The 16,642-nt window shown below is 36.3% G+C and overlaps 1 protein-coding gene across 11 annotated transcripts in view; it reads right to left on the bottom strand.

Annotated features, from left to right (window-relative positions):
• The window catches only part of DST (dystonin), a 333,471-nt gene that overhangs the window by 119,802 nt on the left and 197,027 nt on the right, over positions 1-16,642 (bottom strand). For 6 of the 11 annotated variants that reach the window (XM_087915986.1, XM_026695189.2, XM_087916007.1 and 3 more), the window contains 4 exons: positions 15,563-15,698; positions 4,258-4,410; positions 3,224-3,457; positions 1,544-1,828 (listed from right to left, as the gene is read on the bottom strand). In XM_087915986.1, coding sequence (XP_087772112.1) covers positions 1,544-1,828; positions 3,224-3,457; positions 4,258-4,410; positions 15,563-15,698 — 808 coding nt within the window. Of the gene's footprint in view, positions 1-1,543; positions 1,829-3,223; positions 3,458-4,257; positions 4,411-5,503; positions 5,738-7,367; positions 7,518-8,424; positions 8,644-9,030; positions 9,181-9,477; positions 14,542-15,562; positions 15,699-16,642 lie in introns of all 11 variants that reach the window. The other 5 variants (XM_087916037.1, XM_087916029.1, XM_087916044.1 and 2 more) reach the window with 1 other exon arrangement.

Raw genomic sequence — 16,642 nt, 5'->3', positions numbered from 1 at the left:
CTGCAGCAGGATACCACTTTTAGTAATTCTCTATTCATAGGATATTGAAAATTACTTAGAATCAATAAATGATTCTTTACTATATGCTACCAAGGTGCTAATCTCATTTAATCTCCTATTGCCAAAATGGCCACAGGCAAACAACGTGTCAAAAAAATATTTATTGTAAACTATTTTTGTAATCCTACCTTTATTACTTTTATAAGTACAGGTAGTCCTTGACATGCAGGTAGTCCTTGACTTACAACAGTTCATTTAGTGATGGTTCAAAGTTACAACGGTACTGAAAAAAGTGATTTATGACCATTTTTCACAATTCACTTGCAGCATCCCAATGATCATGTGATCAAAATCCAGACTCTTGGCAACTGGTTCATATAGATGACCGTTGCTATGTCCCATGGTCATGTGACCAATATTTGCAACCTTCTGACAAGCAAAATGGGGAAACCATGGGTTACTAACTTAACTGCAATGATTCCCTTAGCAACTGTGGCAAGAAAGGTCGTAAAACGGGGCAAAACTCACTTTAGCAAATGTCTCACTTAACAACAGAAATTTTGGGCTCAATTATGGTCACAAGTCGAGGACTACCTGCAGTGAATATATAGTATATAATACTCCTTCCTGCTATTTTCCCCACAACAACAACTCTGGGAAGTGAGTTAGGCTGAGAGAGAATAACTGGCCCAAGGACATCCAGCCAGCTTTTATGCCTAAGACAGAACTAGAACTCACAATCTCCAACTTTCTATCCTGCTACCTTTAACATCACACTAAACCGACTCATCATACACATTTCATCATATATGCTTCTTGGACATACATGGAAGAACGCCTAATATTGAGGTTCGGGGATATTCTCCTGTTGACTTATAGGGGCACTGAGATTCCTATGTATGTATCCTGTTGTTATATTATGTTGGAAAGTACCACAAAGAGTTCTTTTCCACTTTCCTCTGACTCTCTTTCCTGTGACCTTTCTTTTCTTCGACCAAGGTAGAAATCAAAACCACCTCTTGGTTCCACTCTTGAACCTCGTGGGTATAATTTCAAATGAGAACTCTTTGAGCCTTGCAGTGCATCAAGAAAAAAGGCAGCACTTCCAATAGATTTAGGGGCTTAGAATGGTCCCAGCAATGAGGTTTGATTCAGTGGTGGGATGCTGCTGGTGTAACAACAGATTTGGTGATTGCTGCATGGGCGTGAACAGCTTTCCGAAAAAACTTACTGGTTATGTTACTACAGGGGAGTAGTAACCATGTGAATCAGCCGAGAGGATATAGGTAAGTACAGCGCAGGGGCAGGCAGGCAGGTGGGCCCACATGCTCATCAGAGTGAACTGGTTCATTGCCAGCTGATTGTCGGAGCTAGGGGTTCGCCCAAACCGAGAGAATCCCATCCCTGGTTTGATTCCACTACATATTGTTTTACACATTCTGGTCTCAGTTTTAAGCAGAGTCCAGAATGTATATTCATTTTGCTCCCTCCACATTTCCACTTTTCCCCTAGAAATGCAGTTACTAATAGGTGTATACATTACCTTAGCTTTCTGATATTTCATGTTGAGATTATCATCTGACAGTGTACGTTGTCCATCTACAAGAGTTTCATTCTGTTCTTGGGTTTCTAGCAAGTTGCCATTTACTTCATCTTCCCCTCCAATCAAATCCTCTCCATCTCCTTTAGGAAAATGAGTACCATTCTGTTTGATTGTTGGCTTGCATTTTGTATCTCTATGATCAGCATCCTTATCTACATTTGACAGCCAATCCAGAAGATTTTCTATCACATTTTTGCTCTCTTCAAGTTGTTGACGAGCTGCAACCTGAACAATTGAAGTACAAACCATCAATAGCTTGCTCAAAAATATTCACAGGTACATACACAAAATGTCCCCAATATATTATAGTAATTCAAATTCTGATTGACAATAAAAGAACTTTCTGGCTATCAAAACAATAAGTCTAAAAATGAATGTGAAAACAAAAACACTCTTCGATTTAAAAAAAATCTTGTTCACTGATTTTATGCTTTCTTTCATTCCTTAAAATATTCCCAGATTATTTGGACACAACAATGGTCAGATTATTTGGATACCAGCAGTAACAGCAATACACAGTAGTAGTCCTCATTTAACGATGGTAATTGGGACTGGAATTTTCAACGCTGCTGCATAACCAAGATGCTTAAAGGCAGCCATTCTGGTACTTTCACTTGCTGTTATTAAGCAAATTCTGTGCCCTTATTCAGTGCAATGCTATGTGTTTACCATTTGAAACCTCCTGCCAGTTTCCCCATTGACTTTGCTTGCCTGATGCTAGCAGTGAAGAACTCACAATGGTGATCGTTTGACTATGGGATATTGCAATGTTGTAATTGCAAACAGGTTGCCGAGCACGTGACTAGGGATGGTGCCTAAGTCCTAAGTATCACATATTCAACATCATCATAAATTCAACAAGTGGTTGTTAAGGGAGGATTATTTGTTTTTAGAAGCATTTGGCTACTTGGAAAAACCCATGGAAGGATAATTGCTCTATTCTGTTCTTAGAAAAATCAAGAAAATAACTGGAAAGCTACTATATTTAGAGAAGCCGCTGCTCTAAGGATGCATTGTGAAACTACACCACTTCTAAGCCTTCTGGAATGGTTTGGGATTTCTTTTTAAACTGTAGTTTGATGAATATATTTATAAACGAATATGGAAATCTAGATAGGTTTGATGAATAAATGAAAACATGTGCAAACATGAATGAATAACGATGATCAACTCTTTCATTTTTCAAATGATTTTTCTGAAATCTCTCACTCATATCAACAAGTACACATGTTAGGAATATAAGACACCTAACAGCTATTTGGGTTAGAAATATATAAACCAGGATAAACATTTTAAAACTGTTATCTTTAAGAAAATGCAAAACTGTAATTAGGTGTGTTGTTTTTTTTTCAAACGGCCATAAGATGGAGCTAGAAACCTGACTGATTTACTTGTGAATGACTTTGGATTGCTTATTTTGGACTTTGCTTAAACCTTTCTGGAAGTAAAAACCTACATTTACTGTACAGTGTACTGTGTGTGTATTATTCAAACACTTCTCTCAAATACGTCTCCCTGTATGCGCTCATTCTCCTAACAGGGAATTACCTCAACAACACACAACAGGGAATTATGAAGATAAATCATTTTGAAAGGAAAAGTAAATATTTGCCAAAGAACCTTTTCTGTTTCTTGTTTAATAGCTGTTGTCACAGCTTTATCCAACTCTTTTCTGGATTCCTCTGCCTTCTGGCTTAGCAGCAAACACTTGGTTTTTGCTTCATTCAGTTTCCTCTCAAGAGCAGTCTTATCTTCCAATGGCAGCTTTTCCCCATTCTCTTTCAAGAACATTTCTGTGTCTTTCACGATTTCTGCCAAGGCCTGTGTGTTTGCTTGCATATTTTTCTGCAATTCCTTGAAGAATACAAATCAGGATATCACAATAGTAATAAAAATCAGGAAACCATTTATTTTTTATTAATTAAATGTATTGACCAACCATCTAACCACAGGGCAACTCTATTCAATTTCCTTCCCCTTTTCTGGAATTTTGGAAGCATTTGGGGGAGATTTATTGGGGGAAAATAGAAACTGTAAGCCGTCTGGAAGATTAAAGGCACCTATTTAAATTCCTAAATCCCTGACTTCCTCAGTACAGGCTGTTCGTTTAAATGAGAATTTGCTGAATAATGCATCCATTTGGGGCTTATGTCACAGGCTTAGCAATAATCCATGGTTTGCATTCACAATGTTTTATTTTGCCCATTAAGTTAAAACCACCTTGGCCATGGCATGATTAAACATGAGAAGTCATTCCACTCAGTGCAAATTGGTCCTTGGTGAAATCCAGACTGTTTAGTTTGTTTGTTGCAGAGGTGGTATTCAGCAGGTTCTGAAGAAACGGTAGTGGAAATTTTGAGCAGTTTGGAGAACCGGTAAATACCACCTCTGACTGGCCCTGCCCCCACCTATTCTCTGCCTCCCGAGTCCCAGCTGATCGGCTGGGTCTTCTTTTGTTGCCCTGCACAGGAGAACTGGAGCTGGAAAGCAGATTAGTGGGGTGAGGAGGGAATGGGATTTTGCAGTAACCTTCCCCTGCCAGCCCACCAAGCCATGTCCACCAAACCACACCATGCCCACCAAGCCATGCCCACAGAACCGCTAGTAAAATTTTTGAATCGCACCACCTGGTTTGTTGATACTTAATAATTTACCTGTTGCCTGACTTGGTATTGCTGTAATTCAGTCTTGCTATCTTCAATCACAAGGGCCTCTTTGTGGCCGATGATCTGATTTTCAGTCTGTGTGAGTTGATCGCATATATTCTGTAATTTTTCTTGGAATTCCTGATGCTGATCCATCAAATCCTGTTTCGGAATAAGATCAAAGCTGCATAAAGGCACACGAAAGTTGTTGCGTAAGTTAATTTTCAAGCAACCACATTGCAAAAGCTTTCATTAGAAATTGTTTCCGAAAGTATGCTGTAAACATGATAGCAGTTGCACACAGTTTAAAGAAATGGAATATAAAAGGCATGGATAAACCTCACAAATGCTGTAAGTAAAGAGACCAGTTTGAGATGGAATCGCCCAGCAGAAGTCTGGCCATGCATTAGGCGTGTGAAAATCCAAATTTCTGTCTTGTTCAAAATCTGTAACACACAAGCATTAATTCTAAAAGAGGAATGTCAAAACCAATGTTAGTTGAAAACTGTTAGATAGTTGGTACATGTAAATGTTATCAGCATTGAGATTATGTATGTATTTTAAACACTACAAAAACACATGTGCAATAAGATTCATTGGCTCACTTATCCTACCCTCCCATTCTATGTATTTTTTTCACCTTTGTTATTTTAATAAAGTCCTAGCCTTTTTTAATATGAAGACTTCCACTCCTGGCCCTTAAACACTATCTCTTAATCTAGTTGGAGTTATTGCCTTTTCTATTAGCTCCATTTTGAAGAAGTCTTCTGACCAAGTGTCTATTTTTCATATACTAGTTGGTGGACATCTCCAGATGGGCAGCTTTGGATACAAAATAAGATCCCAACAATGTATCATTTCACCCATGAAAGAGTGAAAATTATTAAACTGTACAATGGTTTTCCCACATACAAAGGCATTGATGGTTTTGGTTGAACTTGACAGGAATTTAATCACCAAACTCCCCCTTTTTTTCTACATACTCAAACCTTAATTCCAATTTAGATCCACTGTTTGTGTATTATTGTGGCTTGTTTAAGTTTCATTTGAAGCCAAAACGTTCCTACATTGCAAACATTATTATTATGAAGAGTAAATTTAAATGATCATTAAACTTTTGATAACGCCTCTCTAGAATTCTGAAAGATAAACCCAGTATTCAGCAGCTTCAAAGTTTAGGTGGACTGTAATTTTGGCACTCTGTTGCTTTATCTATCTAATAAAAGTAAGCACAAGGCTACAGAAAGAAGCAAACCTGCTGATCAATAAGAATTTGAGCTGTTTGTAAGAGAGATTCAAAATGATCCACTTGAGATCTTATTTTTTCTTGCATTTCCTGGAAGTGTCGTTGTGTAGAATTTAAAAGCCTCAAGAGTTGCTTGCTTTGGTTTGGGGAAAGATCTTGGGCATGTTCAGAAATGAAGAACTGAATATCAAATGCTGTGGATTCCAGTTGCATTTTTCTACACCCAAGCTCTTTTTCTTGGTCCTGCAAATTAAGCAAAGAAAGCCAGATAATATTCTAAACAACAATATCAGGAATTAGAAAACCAGCATCATTAAATATGTATATGAACTTGTTTCAGATTTTATTTTGTTCATGAAATTGTCAAGAACTATTTAACCAAACCAACTGTTACCTAGATGTAATCTATTGCAACTCCTATCATCTTTAAAAGGTTATGTTTTATGATGATGAGGTTGTGGTCCAATTTACCTGGAAGGTATCTGCTTGGAGAAGATTGATTAAAAATTCTGGAATCAGAATTATATAAGACAAACAATTGGTACAGAAGTTCATCATATTTAGACTGATCATGCTGTATTTTCATAATCCAGAATCTATTAATCAATACTTTGTATATTGAAATTACTCAAAAATTTAAAAGATTTAGCATTTGATTGCATATGCTGAACATGGCTCAAATTCATTAACTCATCATACTTCATGGCACTTTTTGTCAAAGTTAGCAACTTTAAGATGTGACTGGGGAATTTTGGGAGTTTAAATCCAAATATCTTTATATTTCCAAGTTTGAAAAACATTGATCTACAGCCGGGTTGTCAAACTCATGGCCCACGAGCCAGATGTTTCATGCGCTGGACACGCCCACCCCCAGTTTAGCAAAGGGGGGGAAAGTCACAACACATCATGTGATGAAAATACGACTCCGCAAGTTTCACATCCCTGATCTACAGTATTAAACTCCACAAAAAGAATTGTAGTATCAGAAGCATTCATTGCCATAAAAATAGTAAAGTTGTACCATCAGAGTCATATTTCTCATAATATTTGTGACACTTATTATAGAGTTAAAAAACTCCATACTGATAAAACTCCAATTGAAAATTGATACTTCAAATCTATTATATTTATCTTTGATTTTATTATTCAAGTTACGGATTTTAGAATCGTGAAGCTTTAACTATGCTAAGGCTATAGCTACTTTATTCTAAATAGTAACATATGGAAAATATAATAACTAATTTATTAAATGGTATCCTTAATATTTGTAGAGGTACACATTTGGTCCTACAATGAATTGTATAAATTATTTTTTACTGTAGAGCTTTACAGCTACTATAATAATTTAGTGCAATCATTACTGCTACCTATACAATATATACAAAATAACTAATTCAGGAATCATTGGTAACTTGAATCAATGATAAGTGAGAGTGATTCCAAGTTGTCATTTGCAATGTCCCATGTCTGGCAGCAGTGGAAGCTTGCTGTCTTTCTGCCTTAAACTCCTTCCTTTTCATATGTATGTGATGTCACAACACAAGTACAAAAACTATGGGGCTTGTATCACAAAGGTCCAATGTTGCTTCTATTATTCTATCCCACCATTCTCCCCCCAAAATAACTGTCTGGAACAGGGGTCTCCAACCTTGGCAACTTTAAGACCTGTGGACTTCAACTCCCCGAATTCGTCAGCCAGCTTGCTGGCTGAGGAAATCTGGGAGTTGAAGTCCACAGGTCTTAAAGTTGCCAAGGTTGGAGACTCCTGGTCTAGAAATACATGTAATTATCATTAACTACCAATTTCTATTTAGACCTGCCTGGTGGCGAAATAGGCAGGAAATAAATTTAATAAATAATAACTAATACTTGCCTTGGCTAACTGAAGCTTTTGCTTCACATCTTCCACATCACCAATATTCACCATCTTCAAATTATTCATCGTTTCACTTTTTTCAATGATCCAATCTGTGAACTCTTGAAGACTGACTAAAAGTTCCTCATGCAACACAGCAAGTTTGGCCTTTTAAAAAAGTGTTTAAAAGATATATTTTGCGAACAGCTTTTTCAGACTTAAGTAAGAAACCAGAGCATTCTTAGATTATAGCAAGCCAAAGCAAAACAAAATTGCTCTTATATTGTGCCTGAGTTTTGAAGATCTGCAAAAGTCATTTTATGTTATCAGTCCAGACACTATGAGGCCTCCCTTTTAATCCATAACAGTCTTCCCCTATTAGACACAATGGAGCTTAAGCAAATCTTTTTTATTTTATTTTATGTGGAGTAATGGAAAGGATATAGCTGGGAGAGGAACAGAAGAAATAAAAAAAGAGATGAAAGGGATAAAGTATATGTAGTCCTCGACTTAACAACACTTCATTTACTGACCAGTCAGAGTTACAAAGGCACTAAAAAAAGTGACTATGACTATTTTTCATACTTATGACCATTGCAGCAACCTCATGGTCATGTGATAATAATTCAGACAGTTGGCAACTGACTCATATTTATGACAGTTGTAGTGTTCTAGGGTCAGTGATGACTTTTATGACCTTCTGACAAGCAAAGTCATTGGGGAAGCCAGATTCATTTAACAACTTACCAACTGCAGTGATTCACTTTAGAACTGGACAAGAAATGACGTAAAATCATGCAAAATTCGATTAACAACTGTCTTGCTTAGCAATGGAAATTTTGGGCTCAATTGTGGCCGTAAGTTGAGGACTACCTGTACCTGAATTTAAAAGCAAGGTAATATCAATAAAACCATAAATTTGTCATCAAATATTTCATATGATTTTACTCTATTATATTTTAAACTGGGTATTATTTTAAGATAATGTTCCTGATCAGAGCTTGGGATTCATGTGAATTTTTAAAAAGTAATTAAGCAAGCAAGCAAGCAAGGAAAGTATGGAACATGAATTTACCATTTCAGAGTCTACAGCAAAGACTATTTGCTTTGCTCGGTTTGAAGACATTTCACAGACCACAGAGAATTTCCTCTCTAAGCATTTATAGCTTTCTTTTAGATCTTCCAGTTCCTGCTGTGCAGAATCATCTCTGGATTGTAATTTCAGAAAGTCTTCTGCCAACTTCATATCTTTTCGCAAGGTGACAGCAAACCGTGCAAGTCCTGATTCAAATGCCTATATGTATAAAAAATAAAGTACAATATATCGTAGTAATATGAAATGAGAATAAAAATAGATGAATTCTACTCTTCATTCTATTAATCAGAATGAATTATATTCTATCAGGTAAAAAATCAATTTGTATTGCTATCAGAAAAAAGGAATAATGAAATTGACTCCTGTGTAATATTACCACTCCTCCTCCTAAAAATTGTAACTTTACACATTAACCTTTCTTTACATGCAAATGATATAGTGCATAAACACATAATTCAAATGGTGAAGACCTGAACTGAAATCCTATCTCAGTCATATAAGTTTGTATCTGTAAGCCAGGTACATTGCTTAAATAAACAAACATTTCTATACTAATCCTACTTTTAATGAAAATCAATAATTTACCTCTAATTGCTCAAGTTGTACTTTTAGAGCTTCCAAGTCATTACTGATGGGCTGCAGATCATCTAAGAGAAATTTCATATCTTGGACTATTATCAAGTGCCTTCTCAGGTTCTCTGTGTACCAAGAACAGGGCTGCAGAGCACTGGGCAACTGGAAACATTATTGAACAACAGGTCATTTTAGCAAAACTATTTATAAAAGCAATTCATCCGCATTTATTATTACTCACATTAAAACAAACTCTTTACAACTGTAGTTTAAAAAAAGACTGGAGAATCAACTTAATTTTTTACCAGTGATCCTACAATGCTAACAACTTGAGAACATTTACGTTTCTTTATAGGGCATTTAAAGCAATTTCCTTCCAGTTTTGACATGTTTGATGAAATGGTACAGCCACTCAAACAAACAAAACATAAATACAACAGTGTAAAAGTTGCTGCTCACCGTGCTTGTTGCCACAGATCCTGGAAAAATTTCCTTCATTTCCAAGGCATGATCACAAAAGTGTTCTCCTGAATGGTATAGTTCCTTAGACTGATTTGTTTCCAACATAAAAGTGTTACTGCTTATAGCTGGGTTCTTTGAGCAGGCAACTGATTTTAATTCTGATACATCTTTAGTTCCATTTGGGTTGGGAAATAATTGGTCAAGCTGAGAAACTACTTTCACCTGACTCCTTTCAGTCTGGTCTTTGTCGCTGGTGATTCCATGTTTGCCATTGTTTTTATGATTAGAAGTATCTTGCTTCAGTATATCAAGGAGGAGATCAGGACTGCTATTATGAAGCCAAATACCTGGGGGAGGGTTGTGTTCATTTGCACTGATGCAAGGTGGATTGACCAAAACGGCTGTTTCGGCAACGTTGTTTTCATCTTTGTTATCAGATTGTTTAAACTGTTCCTGATGCATAGGATTAACAGTTTTAAATATGTTTTGCATTAAAGCCCTTGTGCCAGTATAACTTAAAAATTTATCTTCCTGATTGTAGTGAATGCAGAGATCGTCTATTCGGTTTTTAAGTGTATTTGGTAAGGTTTCATGCAATGTAGCAGGGACATTAGACAAGTGTATTTTCTGATCCTCTATTAAAGGAAAATCAGGCGGATGCGTTCCTTTTTGTGATAATTGCACATTGTTTTTGGTGGCTTTTTGTAAGAAAGTAGAATTATTATCTTGAATGTCCTCTACCTCATCATTTCTTTCACTACTGTGATTAACAAGTATTTCATGCATATTCTGTTTTGTACTAGGCCAGCTGTTACCCATAGTGCCTAAAATATCAAAAAAGGAGCCCACTGTTTGCAAATGTTCCTTACAACCCATTCCAACTTTGCTAATTACTTCTTCGGAAGTTTTATCTTCCATAATAGCAAAGCTCTCCGATTGGAGAGTTTCATGATATAATTTGGAATGTTCTTCTCTTCCTTTGGTGTCATTCATTTGAATAGGTTCTGGTGTATCTGATGTCAGAATCCGGAAACTTGGTTCTTCGGAATGCTGTTTTGTTTGGATTTTTTCAGCTTCCATTCCATTCTCTTTATTGCCTCTTTCAATTTCCAGGACGTTGGATGAAACTCCCCGTGTCAGCGCTAAGATATCCTTGGATTTGATATTTTGTGCACACTGCTTTAAGTAAGTAGCAAGGTCAACTACTTTATTATCATGGTCAATAGTTACGTCTGTAGCCAAGCCACTAGGTTGTACAAAGGATCTAGCTTCATTTGAAAACTGATCAAGACTAGCTTTCTCCTGACATGAGTGAATAGTTTCACAAGGGTTTTTAACACCCAATGAACAATTCTTTGTCAAGCTTCCATCTGATTCCTGGATACTATCTTCCCACAGAAGACATACTCCATTTTTATTCTGTTTCCCATCACCCATGGTATCATGTACTCCATGACTTTTCTTACAACTCAGAAATGACATTTCTTTTACATCATGCCTGATAGCCTCGTTGTGCTCAGAGAGCAAGGTGTTTTGAAGAACAGTGGCATTCTCAGAAGCCATAATTTGACAGTAGTGTGCTTCAAACTTTCTTTCTAAGAAAGGTTCTGAAACCTTTCCAGCATCTTTCTGGCTTTTATCTTTACTTTTATCACTGGTTATATTTTGACAGTCATCGACATTGTTTCTTTCAAAACAGAGTAAGCCATTTTTCAACTCTACTTGCAAGTTGTAGTCATGTTGAGTAAAGTTGTCTTCTGCTGTTTTTAGAAACTGCTCTTTCTTGTCCCCTAAACACTGGCTGCCAGTGCTTATACCCTGGCACTGTGAGTAATGCATTTCCATCACTTCCTCATTCTCATAATCGGTCTCATCAGATGTATAATAATCAAAGTCTACATAATCGTAACTATCAAAGTCATCTTCACTTTCCTTATCCTTATTGCCCAAGTAATTATCTACAGAAATGCTTTCTTCTTCAGTATTATCAGAATAATTTTCTTCTTCAGTACTACTTTGCTTTTGCCTATCTCGTTTTATTTCAGCTCCATCCAATTTTCTCAAGGAGGTAAAAACCTCATCTCTTTCTTTTTCCCTCCATTCTTTGTCTACATTTCCAGCCCCTTCTCCCTTCTCTTCTTGAACAGTGCCTCCACTGAATGGTTCCTTACTCACGGTTTCAGGTGTATCATCATTATCCAATTGACCAAAGCACAGAAAAATCTCCTCTTTCTCATACAGAAGATATTTTGATGCATCTTCTGTTGGTTTATCTATAGCAGTTTTAATACACTGTACATCATCACCTTCTTCTGGAATAATAATTCCCTTATCTGCAGAGGACCTACTCATATCAACTTCAGCCATATTATCAACAATATCATCACTATGATCATTATGTATGCTGCCATCTTTATGCTGAGCTATATCACAAAGGCCTAGACTATCTCTGTATTCATTACTACTTTCCGAAAGTGGAGTGATACGTTTTCTTTCATCCTGTGTTTCACAAGGCTTACTATTGCTGACTTCTAGAAGTGAGCTATTAACATTCACAGATGGCTCATTAAGTAATCTAAGATGGCTATCTATACTGACAGGTGAACCATCAAGAAATCCAGAACTGTTTTCTGCCAATGTTGTACCAATATTGCCTTCCACTGGAAGGCCAATGTGAGTGATAATATGATCCATCTGAAAGGGCTCAATGGATGTAATGTCACATTCAGATGGTGGAACTCTGAAAGACTTAGCACAACAATCATGCAAAGTTCTACTATCTATGTTACTCTCATTTATAGGTTTGTGATTTACATTAATATTGCTCTCCAGAGATTCATTTCGTTCTGTTTTAATCTGTTCCTGATTTAGAAAGGTGATGTTGTCTTTCAGAGGTGGATCATCCTTAGAAAAAGTATTTTCCATCAGAGATGTCCAATGGCTATTCATACAACTATCTAATAATAGGTTATCAGGAGTAGGCCCTCTAGGTTCCAAAGGAGATACACTGTAATTATTATTATGGGATACAGCAATGATGTTAGCATCAGACTGTAATATCCCTTTTTCATTACAAGCCCCTAATTCTTCCTGAGTAGGATCTTTTAAAGATATAAGTCCAGTTTTCACAGTGGTAAGTAAACTATTCTGCAAATTAACATTTTCTTCATCTTTTATTAATATAATTTCTTCATTATCCTGCAGAATGTGAGGTGGACATTCCTCGGTGTTGTTTGGTAGTTTTCTTCCATTAGTAAATGCTGAAGGATTATTTCTATCCAAAACATGATCTAATTTACCGAAAAGATTTTCCTTGCCACTCTCTTTTTCCCTGTCTGTCATGCATTTGCCAACTTCATTTCTGCTTAAAATAAGATGTCCTTGCAAATGCTTATCCGGGGACTCTTTTGCCTCATCAGCTTTACCACATGATTGGTTAACTAAATTCTGGTGAGCGTCTTGAAATCCCCCGCTGTTATTGTTACTAAGCATACTTTGGATACTTGTCTCTTGACCTAAAGCACTGCCAGTAACAGAGTTAAGTATTACATTTTTAGGCAGTTGCTCAAGATATGGACCCTCCCTGTTTTCAGGAGATTCACAAAATTGTTCTTCGGTTCCATCTGTAATGCATTCAGAGTTCTTGACATCCATTAACCAACTGACAGCCTCATTTAAGTCACCACAATGCAACAAAAGCCTCTGGCCTGTATTTGCATCCATATAACTGTTTATCATTAGGTAAGACATGAACAGCTTTTGATTCTGTTGGGAGTGGTGACTTGTGGTGTTCGGATGTTCAATGTCCTTTCTTTGTTCACTCTGTGTAGATGCATGGAATTCACAAAATGAGAAACATCCTGAAGCCCTTTTCAACGGGAATGGCACATTATCCCCGTTCGGCAATTCATCAGGAAGGGTAATGTTACTCAAAATGGATAAAATGTTACTATCTATAATTCCTTGCTGGGCTGCATTATTTAGGCTGATGACTTCAGAGGTTTCTGGAATATATAGTGCTGCTATTTTTTGCCTCCCATCTAGAATTTTGCTGGCCAGTTCATTAGAGATCATGCCTTGATGCAAAGATATAGATACAGGGAATATTTCGCCACTGTGTGGCCAAATGAGTCCTACAAAACCTTGCTGTGACTCTAACACCAGCAAGGCACAAGTAGAAGAGATCAGGTTGCACTGCACAGCTTCATCTACAGTCAAACGTTTCGGGGAGTTTGGTGATAGGATTCCACCTCTCTGAACTTGATGAGTCAAAAGAGCACAGCCAGTATCTTGATCTATAACTCCTTCCTTCATTGCTTCTTCGACAGTCATCCTGTGACCTGAATTGGGATTAATTAAGCCCCCAGAAAGTAGCTGAGCATCTAATAGCCTGAACATAGTCTCCTTCTCTATGAGTCCTTCATGAGCTGCCCTTGTAACAGTGACTTTCCTTCCACATTTTAGTGTTATTTTGCCTCTTTCTTGAAGAGCCACTGGTAAAAACCTTAAATTTGTTTCTTTGTGTATGACAGTTCTTTCAAGAAATTCCTCAAATGATAATTTTTCTGCAGTGTTGGGATCAATAAGGTCTCTAGATGTATCCTGGCTTTCTAGGATCTTAGCATATAGTGCTCCAGAAATCAGCTTCTTTTGGAAAGCTTTGTGCAAAGTTAATGGTTCTTCTGAGCCGGCTATTTTTAGATATCCTCCACAAAGCTGGATCTCAAGAATTTTAACAGCCAAAGATTCTGAAATGATTCCTTGCTCCAAAGCAGTCACAACCGGGATTGTGGTTGCACTTGGTTGAGAAATAACCTTCATAGCGTTCTGCAAATCTTGCAGTTCTGATGCAACTTGTTCATCAACAAGTTTAAGGACCTTTGCTTGTTCAAGATCAAAGTTCTTTCCCGGGGTAGATGAAATTAAACCAGATAAAATAATCTGCCTCTGAAGTAATTGGATTCCAGTGTCATAGTCAATAAGGCCTTTATAAATTGCCTGGAAGACTGAAAACGTATCTTCGGTAGTCTGATCAATGATGCCAGCTATGACTTTGTCTACCTAAGAATATAAAGATACATTTTTTTCAGTATCCAATAAATATTAAAACATGAAATCTCTGAATTTAAATACTTATCTGCAGACGACAATAAAAGTCATTTACTTACCAGATTTGGAGCAAGACTGTGAATGTTAGCAAGTCAATGCAGAAATGATCTATGTCAGTGATTCAACTGCACATGGTGCGATACATAATTGAGACACGGCATGCATCAGCAAACCAAAAGTTTATGTTCTGCACACATCAACAAGGTTAGTGGAATACAAGAGAGTCAATGATCATATAGCGAGTGAAAAAGACACGTTCCTGGAAGACAAACTGTCATGCCATCTATGTGGTTGTGAGAAGTTAAGGATATTCAGAAAATAGTGATACCAATAATCATGCTACTCATGTTTACAGCATACAGCACTTTTATGTTGACACCACTATAACCACCTAAATGCATTGCAATTGGTTTGCATTGAAAGCCATCAATTAGAAACATTTAATACACGTGATATTTTTTTCATATATATATTTTGCATGTATTAACTGACATTCTGTAATGCTTTTTACAGATCGTGATAGGCCTTAAGGTATTTATCTCACAATTAATGAGACTGCCCTTTCAAAAGTATGTAACCAGCTGAAATTTAATGATCTTTTGAAGTAAATATACAAAGTAAGAAGTATAATCTACCAATTTTTTGTACGGTGTCAGGATTCTGAAACATAGAATTTGTAAAAGATGGGTTCTAAAAAGAAAAGTAAGTGATGTATGATTTTTTTTGTTCTTAGTTCATGCAAGACACAGATTTAAAGATTTATTCATAAATGCATGACTATATTTTCCTTTCTATACATTGAGTTATAATTCCTATTACACAAAAATACTGAAAATTCTCATTTAGTCCTCATTTTGTCTGATGCATACAACTTAATGCAGGATTTTTTTTTTGAAAAAAGTATTAATATACAGTTCTATACCCATGCAGTAAGTAAGATTTAGACAATATGATTATATAGGTTTTAGGCTACCTTTGCATCCATGTTTTCATCTTCTATATTTCTTTCCTCCTCCAACTGTATCAAACCTTCATTGGATAAGAGTTTGGAACACTCTTGCAAGGACTTTATATGATTTTCCATTTCGTTTTTCTCCTCATTTGTCATTCTATAAAACAAATAAAAAATAGATTGCAATAGCATAGAATAAGCCATAATTCTGATAAATGTTGGCTTACCAACAACCTGAACATTAAGGTAGTTCACTAAAACATTCCTCTTCCCATAAGCAACAGAACAAAACCAGAAATAATTTACAATCTGAACTTGGGTTCCTAGATTCATCAACCAGAAACAAATCCTATTTAAATATTTTGCTTTGTAAAAGCAGCAATTTAGAAGACTATCTTGTTAGGTTTAAAACATTAGTACTGCTACATGAATAGTTTTCATTGCAGTAAGAATACCACTTTATGTCAGTAAATAAAACCTCATAGAAGAAATAATTACAGGATTCAAAAATGAATTTAGAAACAATATAGCTGCATATGGCTGCCTCTGAAAATAATGGTGAGCAATTTGATCTGGATTATTCATTTGTAACCTATCTTCCTGGATGAGACTTTGCATTAAATGTACACACTGTATTTTTTACTGTGCAGTGTTTTCACAAGTGAACTGCAAAATTCCATGGATAATCTAGGCCTGAAGTATTGTTTACAAAAAAAAGTAGTTTTCTGATGCTACATACTGTAGAGATGCACTGTGGCCAGTGTAATATTTCTGAATGTCATGCGGAAGACTGCAAGCTTGGTATTTGAAGATGGAGATTCATGCACTTCCATTGCAACACTTCACTAAAAACCATTTTACTTGTTTAGAGAAACTGGCATATTTTATTATTCTTCACAAGCAGCTACAAATAGCCATAGCCATGATACCACCACTTTCTAATTATTTATTTGATAAATAATACACCTATAAATAATCTACAAATAATATTCTATAAATAATAGAATCATTTGCTAAAGATGATGCACAACAGAATGCAAAAGGCTAACTTAAAAAAAAAACTACCATTAAAGCCAGCTCATAGCTTCCAATATGATGAGG

The sequence above is a fragment of the Pseudonaja textilis genome, chromosome 1, assembly GCF_049901715.1.
Source record: "Pseudonaja textilis isolate UNSWEBS1 chromosome 1, rPseTex1.2, whole genome shotgun sequence".
NCBI lineage: Eukaryota > Metazoa > Chordata > Lepidosauria > Squamata > Elapidae > Pseudonaja > Pseudonaja textilis.
The sequence above is the reverse complement of the archived record's forward strand: the minus strand, read 5'-3'. Positions and strand labels throughout refer to the sequence as shown.